The sequence below is a fragment of the Anoplopoma fimbria genome, unplaced genomic scaffold (genome assembly GCF_027596085.1).
Source record: "Anoplopoma fimbria isolate UVic2021 breed Golden Eagle Sablefish unplaced genomic scaffold, Afim_UVic_2022 Un_contig_10519_pilon_pilon, whole genome shotgun sequence".
NCBI lineage: Eukaryota > Metazoa > Chordata > Actinopteri > Perciformes > Anoplopomatidae > Anoplopoma > Anoplopoma fimbria.
In genome coordinates, this window is record NW_026549627.1 from 1 (window position 1) to 11,938 (window position 11,938).

At 39.7% G+C, this 11,938-nt stretch overlaps 3 gene segments (V, D, J or C); all 3 read left to right on the forward strand.

Moving 5' to 3' along the window:
• Positions 1-5: 5 nt before the first annotated feature.
• LOC129114860 (T cell receptor beta constant 2-like) lies at positions 6-1,170 on the forward strand (the record flags this gene model as incomplete). The annotated part of the segment is given in 4 exon segments: positions 6-306; positions 410-433; positions 561-667; positions 848-1,170. Coding segments are annotated over 4 exon segments (459 nt in total), but the record flags the coding sequence as incomplete, so codon positions are not given.
• Positions 1,171-6,093: 4,923 nt separating this feature from the next.
• Positions 6,094-6,597, forward strand: LOC129114857 (T cell receptor beta variable 29-1-like). The segment is given in 2 exon segments: positions 6,094-6,165; positions 6,263-6,597. Coding segments are annotated over 2 exon segments (393 nt in total).
• A 2,764-nt stretch (positions 6,598-9,361) lies between these two features.
• LOC129114858 (T cell receptor beta variable 29-1-like) lies at positions 9,362-9,863 on the forward strand. The segment is given in 2 exon segments: positions 9,362-9,431; positions 9,529-9,863. Coding segments are annotated over 2 exon segments (393 nt in total).
• Positions 9,864-11,938: the final 2,075 nt, after the last annotated feature.

Here is an 11,938-nt window from a genome sequence, read left to right on the forward strand (position 1 = left end):
CACCTTCAACAAAGGAGTGTCAAAACCAGAAGGACGACCAGAAGAAGAAGACCATTGTTTGTGTGGCCAGTGGATTCTACCCTGATCATGTCGGTGTGGTCTGGAAGATCGACGGGGAGAATGTCACCACCGGTGTGGCGACCGACAACGCTGCCCTCCGAGAAGGCAAGCATTACACAATCACCAGCAGGCTGAGGGTCTCTGCCAAAGAATGGTTCACAAAAGGCCTAGAGTTCACCTGCTCCGTCAGCTTCTTCGACGGGACAAATACTGAACTTCATGAAGGATCAATTCATGGGGTAGAAGGTAGGTTTCATTTGAAACTCAGAAATGACCTCAAACTGTTCTTTTTTCAAGTGGAGATGCATCAACAACCATCTGTCTAATGCATGTATTCTTCTTCCATCAGGTAAAGGAGGAACCCTGACAAGAGGTAAATATCATTCTGTGTTTCTGAACACCTCAATGCATCAGTTCGACAACGATTCAGTGTCCTGTTGGGTCTCCACGTGGATGTTTCCTCTTTGAATCTTCTCACTAAATGTCTGTACTCTCTGCAGAGAAATATCTGAGGGTCACACAGAGCGCCAAACTCTCCTACGGTGTTTTCATCGTCAAGAGCAGCATCTATGGAGCCTTTGTGGCGTTTTTGGTGTGGAAGCTTCAGGTTTGTTCCACATGATCTCCATGTTGTTTCCTGTCCCTTCACCTTTGATCCAAACATGCACACAGATTCTATTATTTGTTCTTTAAAAAAAACAGCCTTTGTTCATTTCAATATGTGAATGAAGGAGTAATAAAAAGAGCTTGTGACGTTATGACATTGTGTCCTTTCTGTCTGTTGCAGAGTTCAGCTGGGAAGCGGAACGACTGAGAGCTGAGCTGAAGCCTGAACAGACCATCTTTATCTCGGTTTCTGTAAATAGAGTTCATAGTTATGTTTCCACAGCTTTGTGTGTCACAGTGTATTTGCATTCATATATAAATGAGCCAATCAAATGACATCAGAGGGATTTATTCCTATTGCAATATTAAATCTATTGCTGGCATGGAAGTATATTAGATGTAAACTATTTTAAAAACACGCCTACTGTACGTTTGTGCTTGTGAATTATTTCATGGTTGATTTCCTTCTCAATAAAAGTAGATCACATGATCTAACAGATTGAATGACTCTTTGACTTTCATATATATTTGTCTTAAAAATGATGATCAAGTTCACATACAGTATGAATCTAAACCAGAGAAGTTAATGCATTAACCTTCATTCCAGTCTAAAGTTTTAAAGCTAGGATGAAGCAGATCTATATCATTATCAATCAGTCGCTCCAAACGTTGCTGATATGCAGTGATGATGCTCTCACATCTCATCAGACTCTGAACATCACTTTTTCCACAGATGGTGAGAGATATTTTTAGCTGAACGCCTTTCTGACTCTTTTCTGAGAAATCCGTTATTTCTCTCCTACATGATGTTGAAACATCTCAGCATCAGAATCTTCATAAGCAGGTTCATTTGAGTCATAACATTTTCCAACAAACAACCAGAGAGGTGACTTAAGTCTCTGATCACATTCACTTGATCAACTAAATCTACAAATTCTTTTTTTAGAAATCATCTGTCTTCATCAAAGTGGGTTTATTTAAGTCGTATCTAGCGAGAGAAGCTTATGACGGTTTACATTCCTCTTCACGAATAAAGAAGTTGTTCTTTTGGTTCAAACGCGTTCAGCAGTAAAGTAAACGTAAGAGTGTGAGTCGACCACACGACAACAGGAAGTCAGCGTCCTCGTCTGAGAACAGAAGAAGGTCAAAGCTGTTGTTGGTGAGGGAGACGAACCGGAGCATGAAACCCTGCAGAGGAGCAGAGAGCGACAGCAGAGAGAGGATGTGGTCACAGAGCAGCCTGCACATCGCTCCTGTGCTGAGAAACCACCAAGGTGCAAACCTCCACTTTACCACCAACCTCCGGCTCTCAGAGCACAGCTGCATCTCTGCACAGAACCCCCACCCTTCATCACTGCAAAGCAACTCTGAGCAAACAGCTGTGAAAACCTCCATTTCTGTGTCAACTGAAGCTACAGAATGAACAGAAATGTGTGTTATATCTGTTACAACAGCTGTTTACTCTCATCTGGTGCAGACATATACGCATTTTAATATTTTTGTTTTGCAGGAGATTAGAGTGTAAAATCATTTTTTTGTTGCAGTTGCAAAATAAACCACCAGAAATAAACAAAATAATAAAAAAACTGAGGATGTTTCATAATAAGATCCTCTACAAATCATCTTCATATGAATCACTAAAATAAGACGCAATAGAGGACAATATTTGAAGCACAACACTGCATTTACATTTCTGTCTAAACTTCTCTCAATTAAAATGATATATATATTTATGTATATATATATTATAATGTTTAAATGTTTTATCAGTTAAGACCCCCTGGGACTCAAACTGAGGAATAACAAGTTTGACTTTCTACACTCGTTTCCTTGAAAAACATGTTTGTGCTTAATCAAGTCACATAAACAGGAAACTAAGTGTGTGACGATGCAACAGAAACAATGTGTGTGTGTGTGTGTGTGTGTGTGTGTGTGTGTGTGTGTGTGTGTGTGTGTGTGTGTGTGTGTGTGTGTGTGTGTGTGTGTGTGTGTGTGTGTGTGTGTGTGTGTGTGTGTGTGTGTGTGTGTGTGACATCTGTGATCTGGATAATTATATCTCCTCCTGCAAACCATGATCTTTAGAAGTTGTCTCTTTCCATCCGTCAGTTAGAAAATAGTTTTACTAACTCTAAATTTAAAGACAATCACCTCATGGGTTCATAATAAAATATCATTATAAATGCAATAAACCATGTTTAAATCTTCTTGTTTATTTCATCATTATCACTATCGTGTTTATAGATATTATTAAACAAAACTGATATAGATCAAAAGTAAATATATTTTTTAAATATATATGAAACCACTTTAAATGCTCTTCATTTCTCTAAAGAAATAACGATTTGTTCATATTTGCATGAGGGTTAAGTGCTGATAATTAGTTTATCATTACAATTTACTTGATAAGTACAATGATTTAATACAGTCATTAAAATGATAAGGTTGAACTAACATGTATATCATTTCTACATCTGTGACATCATCAGCAAACATGCCTCTGTCATTATTTAGAGTGACCACATTTGGTTTTTAAGAAGTTTAAATACGAGACAGGAAGTCTCTCTTTAACTTATTTTACTGGTCACATGACTTTTAGTTCAGTAGATACTTTAGTGAAACTTTAATAAACTGCAACAAGAAACAGGCAGATGTTGGAGATTTCAGTGGTACGTTTATAAACTTCAGCCACTAGACACAAAGAAAAACACACGTTCAGTATCTAGCAGCTGAATGAGAGATTTCATGTTTCATGTTGAACGACCCTTTGTGATGCAAACAGAACATCAGTTCATGTATAGGATTCATGCAGTCATTCAAGCATTAACTGGTTTTATATAAATGTTTTTTTCTATTATAAAATGATATAAAAGCTTAATGACACAGAGTTAGAGTAAAAAAGAATCTCCTTCTATGTGACAGAATCAGCAACAAGAACAACCCTGTATCTTCTAACGTCATTAACCAGAGGTTCACGCCGTACAGCAGATTATGGAGAAACGTCACATCATTTTACATCGCGTTTAGTAATCTGAAAAATAAATCTTTGTGATTCTCTAGAAAACAGAACGGGTCCACTAGATTCAGTGAACAACTTTTAATTTATGGTTGATGTTGGTTTTATTATATTTAACAGACTTCAGAAGTTTACTCTTAAATCTCTTTAGCATTAAACCATCAGTTTACATTTCACAATTATTCATAATTAATTAAATATTCACAAGTATTCTTTATCTCCAGGAGGAGCTGAACCTCTCACACTCAGTTTTATATCCAGATGTGCACAAATACAGGTAAATATTTAGACATGCAGATATACGGATAAGGCGTTATCTCTTTATGCAACATACATGTGAAGCAACACACACTCTACGACCTTTACTGACCTCTACTGGTGACTCTGAAATTACAACATCAGAAGAACTCGTTCCCAGCTGGAGAACTTCATAATGAACACACACTACACTGGTGTGTTATTTTGGGTGTGTTGAGGTATAATGCTACACAAACCTACATAGTTACCACTAGTGGGGCTCAGACTCTGTATGTCCAGTCTCTCTACTTTGATGAAGAGCGTTAGCATGTTGACGTTTATTTAAACATTCATGTCACTGATGTAAAGATTGTGTTCATCATGAGGCCAAAGCAGTGACTAACACTCACCTTGAGCTGTGAGCTGCTGCTGAGTGGAGGATGAACATGTGTCGTCACCAGAGTCTGTAGACTTCAGGGAGCCCTCTGCTGGAGGAACCTGAAACACAGAAGTCACAGCTTTAATACAATCAAGGAACAAACCAGGGAACGTGACTTCAAGCAGTATGACTTTAAGTCACAATCAGACAATCAGACGTGAATGCGATTAGGGAATCGAAATGCTCCCATTCTCGTATTTGCACCTTTAAGAGTGAGTCTGTAGCCAGTGAGATCAACTGATCACAAAACATCAGTTATAATCACATCCTTTGGTAAACACAAGAAGAACACAGGCCTCCAAAGCTTTTATCTGAATGTAAATTCTGTAAATCTCGAGGACATGAAAGAAATATTATATTTCTTGTTGCAAAATGTCTCCAACTTGTAACATCACTGAGTAGTGCACATCACATGATCACCCCTGGTTTCTGATGCTCCTCAGTGTTCAGTCACTGATCAGAGTTAAAGTTAATATACTGTGATCCAGAAAACCACTCAACTACCATCTTTGTACGACACTGAAGACTGTGATGCAGCCGACAGGATGACATCACACGATGCACTGACCCTCCTACCTGCAGCTCTTCATAACAACTCTATGAGGTAGTTTACTGTCAGACAGAACATGGGGATAATCATCAATAAACCAGGCCTCTTTTTGCTGTGGACTACAGGTAAATTAAAATACAATCAACAGTGGACTGATTCATATTAACACATTATCATGAACGTATTTATGTTTTTGCAGTTTTTGTCATTTAAGATTGTGTTGATTTGATGTCAGAGGATATAAGTAGAATCCAACAACAAACTGTTATTAAGGTTTCTTTTCTTATGATACACTCAGGTCTAACTGATGGGAGTGATGTCACTCGTGTTAGAACACCTCTGTCCCTCCATCTCATGTACTGTAGTGGGACCTCAAGGACCACCAACACTCCCAGTTACACTTTGATTCACTGTGTGTGTTTTCATACAGCAGCTAATGAGAACGTCACACACTGCAGAGACACTCCCACCTGCAGCTCTTCACGTCTCTACACTACCAACTACAACAACAGTCATATATGAAACTTTAGAACATGGACTCTATTAAACATGGACTCCTCAGCTTGTTGCTATTTCTGCTCTGGAACAAAGGTAAAGATTTAGGGCTGGGCAGTGTGGTTGAAATCAAGATGTAAAATTCTTGGGGATGTGCAGATGATAATTGTTTCATAAATGGTCTATTGTATGAGAGTTAGATTGTTCACTGCGTTTAAACACAGTTATGTACTGTTATACACACAGGTCTAACTGATGGAAGTGATGTCGACCAGACCCCCAAACTGTGTGAAAAACAGGTGGCAGTGCAACAACAACCTGCAGCCACACCAAGGGTTTAAACTTCTACGTGATGTACTGGTTCAGACAGCCGACGGGAGAAACAATGAAGCTAGTAAGAGAACACTTTCTGTTTGGGAATTTCAGCAGCGAGAAATATTCAACCACCAAGCCTGACATTGAGAGTGAAGACGTTGACAGTGATACAGACGCACTATATAGTAGAACAAAGACACAGAGCGCTGTTAACACAACTGTTAGAATGATCTCATGTACTGTAGGGGGACCTCGAGGACCATAAATACTCCCAGCTACACAATGTGGAGGTCTGAACATCACACATGTGACACTCCCACCAGCTGCAGCAGTTTACATGTCTAACCACACTGACTCTACATTAGACCTGTACAGTCTCTGAGGGACAGAACATGGACGTCACTAAACATGGCCTCCTGAGCCTTTTAGTCCTTCTGCTCTGGAGAAAAGGTAACTACATTATAGCCTTTAACCTTTGCTGTTGAAAATCATGTTACATGCTCTACAGTTTGAAATGTAATGGTAATGGTGAATGGTTTACACACAGGTCTGATTGCTGGGGATGATGTCACCCAGACGGAAATACTGTGGAAAGATGAGCGAGACAATGCAACAATGACCTGCAGCCACACTAAGGGCAGCGGCTACTACCAGATGTACTGGTACAGACAGCGGCCTGGAGAAACAATGAAACTAGTCGTGTTCACTATTGCAAACACTAAACCTGTCTTTGAACCGGACTTCAGAGGGGAGAAGTTTTCAGCCACCAAGCCTAACGCTGAGAGTGGGACGCTCACAGTGAAGAAGCTGCAGCCAGAAGATAAAGGCTTGTATTTCTGTGCTGTGAGTCAACACAGTGATACAGATGCACTCAACAGCTGAACAAAAACCTCAGTGCACTGTTGGTACATCTGTTATGAGTCTATTTATCTGCTGTACTGTAGGGGGACCTCAAGCACAATCAGTGAACATGGTAGCACACAGAGACACTCCCTGCTGTAACCGTTCATATCTGTGGTAACGTCACACCTCCCATCACACAGACTGACAGAGACTCTGCTCTCTGAGTTCATTTTGATCACAACACAATAATGATCACATCTGTCTGTTCATTAGTTTTAGTCAGAAATGTGTTGTAATGCAACTTAAACTCTTATCAGTTATTCAGCTCAGTGACCCCTGCTGTGACTCTAAACCTATTGGTTTATGGTTTGGTTCCTGGAACTACTGGGAGTATTGGAGTCCACCAGACCTCAGAGTTACTGGTAAAGAGGGCTCGGTATGCTGAGATGGACTGCAGTCAGGATCTTGGTGGAAAATACTTTTAGGGTCAGTGCAGGAAAGAGCTTTGGTTGAGTTGTTATTACTGTTCACAGAACATTAAACTACTGACATAACTAACAAGACAAAACTCTATTTGAAAGGTCGAACAATGTTTTTTAAAGAGCATTTCAAACCATTCGATAAGAAATACATTTTAGTACACCCACATTTGGTTTTGTCTGTGTTTGCAACTATATATTCCCAATAAATCAATTAATAATTCAGTTAATGTTAAAAATAAGTGAAAATCTGCAATCATTCTTCTCCAGAGCCAAAGGCAACACCTTTAATGTTCATGTTTTGAAAAGTAAATCTATTCAGACCAAAAGTATTGAAGTTACACTGATTAAAAAAATTTATGAAAATATTTCAAAAGTGGGAATCAGTGAATTTGTGCCTTTTTTGTCATGATAAAATAATTCTCTGTTGATCAACTTATTAATACCATGTAAAATCAATTTTCAGGAGGAGAAATCTAAGTCTCCTCCACGTCTCCTCCATGTCTCCTCCCCTCTAAGCTGACCCCATAACGTCTGTTCAGTCTGTCAGTCGATGCAGAGTCAGAGGACGATAAAGACATCATGATCAGAAACACCAACGGGATCACTCTGCTGCTTCTCTGCCTCTCCTGTAGGTTCAAATTAAAACTCTTTGCTGAAAGTAAAATCTTTTGTTACCATTTCTGTGTTTTCACAGCTCTTCTCTTTAAACACAGGTCGTTCTCTGAGCACCAACGTTCATCAGGCTCCATCATCAATATTAACAAGTCCTCATGTCCCAGCAATAATCAGCTGCAACCATTCAGTCAGTTCATACAATGTCATATTGTGGTACCAGCAGCCGGTGGGTGACTCGGACCTTAAACTCATTGGATATCTTCTGTATACGAACCCAACCATTGAGGATCACTTCAAACCGCATTTCAACATGACTGGAGACGGCTCGGCAAAATCTCAACTCCATGTTCTAAAACCCAGACAGCCTGAAGACAGCGGCGTTTATTACTGTGCAGCTAGTAGACACAGTGACTCAATGTCGCCAATGCTTCTACAAAAACCTGCTCAGATAATCAGCCTCATAAATTCACACTGAAGAGGAGCACAGCTGCATCTAGCTGCAGCCTGTGGCAGGAAATCAACATGATATCATCAGGATACCTGTGTGAACCGCCACAGACGGATACTGTTCAAATACACTGATCAAGACTCCTCCTCCTCCTCCTCCTCTTCCTCCTTTACATCCTGTTCAGTTTGCAGTCATCATTACAGTTTTGTTTTCATCTGCGTTATGATCATGATTAGACTCCTGGTACATTTAGCAGCTCTGCCGTTCTGTTTAACAGGTAATATCACTTTAACTCATAAAGAAATTGTTCTATGTTTATTCTTACAGCCTATTAATTTAATTTTCTTCACTAAAGCTGTACGTTTAAAATGTGTCTTGCAGAACTCTCAAAGAACAGTGTTCATCAGGCTCCCGATGCTCTGATCAAACATCCTGGAGAAGAAGTCCAGATGAACTGCAGCCATTCAAACACTGATTTTAATATGATCCAGTGGTATAAACAGTCTGCTGGGGAAAATGATATGGTCCTAGTCGGCTATGTACGATATACTTCTGCAGCCGTTGAAGCTAAATTCAAAGACACTCATGATGTGAGCGGTGATGGGGGAAGTCTGGCATATCTTCATATTCCTAAATTGAATCACTCCGACACAGCGGTGTATTTCTGTGGTGCCAGTAGAGCACAGTGCTGCACAAACCCTGAGTCTTTGACAAAAACCCTCTGTGATGCAGCCGGTTACACAAATTACCACATGAACAAGAAATAAACCGCATTGTGAATGACTGATATCAGACATCTGGCTCACCCTGACACAGCTGGATTCTTGTTTCATCCTTTAGGGGGCAGTGTTTCTCCACAGATCTTTTGATATGTGATGTTTTCTTTTTGGGAAACAATAAAACAATTAGAAATATTTTTTGCTGTCGACATTGAAGTTTTGATGAAGATAGTTAAATTGGTAAATATTGACATGCATCATTAGTATTAATTACGTTTTTTTTATAGTTGAAATTGAATTTAAAATATGTGCTCAATTCATAACAGAATTTATCAGACAAAGAATTACAACAAAGACACAGAGCGCTGTTAACATAACTGTTAGAATGATCTCATGTACTGTAGGGGGACCTCGAGGACCATAAATACTCCCAGCTACACAATGTGGAGGTCTGAACATCACACATGTGACACTCCCACCAGCTGCAGCAGTTTACATCTCTAACCACACTGACTCTACATTAGACCTGTACAGTCTCTGAGGGACAGAACATGGACGTCACTAAACATGGCCTCCTGAGCCTTTTAGTCCTTCTGCTCTGGAGAAAAGGTAACTACATTATAGCCTTTAACCTTTGCTGTTGAAAATCATGTTACATGCTCTACAGTTTGAAATGTAATGGTAATGGTGAATGGTTTACACACAGGTCTGATTGCTGGGGATGATGTCACCCAGACGGAAATACTGTGGAAAGATGAGCGAGACAATGCAACAATGAGCTGCAGCCACACTAAGGGCAGCGGCTACTACCAGATGTACTGGTACAGACAGCGGCCTGGAGAAACAATGAAACTAGTCGTGTTCACAACAACAGTCAACAATGATCATGATTTTGGAAATTTCAGCAGAGAGAAGTTTTCAGCCACCAAGCCTAACGCTGAGAGTGGGACGCTCACAGTGAAGAAGCTGCAGCCAGAAGATAAAGGCTTGTATTTCTGTGCTGTGAGTGAACACAGTGATACAGATGCACTCAACAGCTGAACAAAAACCTCAGTGCACTGTTAACATAACTGTTACAATCATCTCATGTACTGTAGGGGGACCTCGAGGACCACAAATACTCACAGCTACACTTTGATTCACAGGATCAGATCAGAACATTACAGAAGATATTGACGCTCAAACCTCCATCTCAGATGAGACTCCTTCAGAACATGAACATTATTAAAGAGGATCTCCTCATATTACTGCTAGATTTTTGGGGGATGAAAGGAAAAGTAGAGGTAAATAATGTCACTGCATTAAAGCGATATCTCTGGTCTTTTGAGTGGGGTTGTATGAGGTACTAATATATAGTCAGTGTATTACTGTAGACGACTGCACGGCCCAAGTTTGGAGAAAAAGACACGAGTACCAGAACAGCAGCAACACGTATTCTAGCCACGAAAACAAATAAATAAAAGTCATATGTTTAGAATATTTTCTCCAGTTTAAGGTAAAAAACATAATTTTACCTCACAGAACAGCAGGTATACCACTACCTTGGTGAAGCCTCATTAACCAAAGTCACACAAGAACACCAACAAACTAAACAATTGAGGCAGCAGAAGACCAGCAGTTCTGCAAGGTTTCTTTGTCAATGAAGTCCGGTGGCTCATGCGACAGCACAGATGATACAACAGCTTCAGTTCCTCATCGGAAACGTAGACCTGTGAGAATATGTCTATGTGTCTGTGGTCAGTATGTTAAATATATAGTCAGACAGGCTCCCAAAGACTGCTGCACATGTGTTTGCAAATACCTGTGACATGGTTCAATGCATCATGATAGTCAAACTTCAACTGACCTTCACTCACTGACACCTGCAGGATTTTCACACCTGCAGGGGGAGACAAACCGTCGCAGACTTCCCCCGTTTAAAGTACGATATCAACACAGTGCTACACCCTGCTGATGAAGGAAAAAGCTGTGATGCAGTTAACTGACACGTCCCCTGAGTGTGATAGTAACAGTAACACTCATACAGGTGCTGAGCTGAAAGGAAAGCGAATAGTAGAGTCTCACATTTAAACTTCTTTATGATGTTTCTGGTCTTTATATTTTGTTTCCTCCATCTGCCGGGGAATGAGGGTGAGTACACCAAACAGAGTAAAAGAACGTGCAGCTAATAGTTTCAGTATTTAAAATAACATCTGCTCTCTTTCCACAGGTGCCTCTAATAACAGCAGTGTCATTCAAACACCTCCTTTCATCATTAAGAGAACTGGTGAATCGGTTGCCAGTGAGATCAACTGTGTAAACGACTTGAATTATGATTATGTTCTCTGGTACAAACAAGACGAACACAAAGCTCTAAAGTATCTTGGATATATGAATCTGAACCACCTATACCCCGAGGCCGACGTGAAAGGCAAAATCAGCTTTGGCGGAGATGCCCGTAAACATTCACACCTCACCATTTCTGATCTTTCATTAAATGACAGTGGAGTGTATTTCTGTGCAGCCAGTCAGCACAGTGCTGCAGATTCCCCTCAAGTCAATACAAAAACTCTGTCTGTCTGACAGACAAACAGCATGTTGAGTCTCTTGAACACCTGCAGCCGGCCGCCATCTTAACTGAGCATTTGAACATTTTATCAACTGTTTTGACACAATTGTGACCCCATCTGAGGTCGTGTTTTAGGCCCAAAGCTCAACAATATAAAGCCGTCACAACCCTTAGATGTGCAGAATATAATGTTTGTAATGAACCATGTTAATGTACAAAGACCATGAGATAAAGTTATGTAACAATGTTTTTAAGATTATTATTACAAAACAATGTCATCATTCCTGTTATTGAATAATGATGTTCAAACATTTAAATGTGAATAAAGGAACAATAATCAAAAATAGGGAATCTAATGAACCATGTTAATGTACAACAAATGTTCGAAGAGGCAAACATCCAAAAATGAAATGTGTTTTTCACCGGTAATGTTTTTAAATGCAGGGGTTAAACAAGTATTTATGTTTCGTTTATGTGATCAGAAAAGACTGACTGGGGCTGTAATAAAATGATTAATATGAACAACAGATTGTCATTCACATTATTGGTTTATTCAATTAATGTAAAG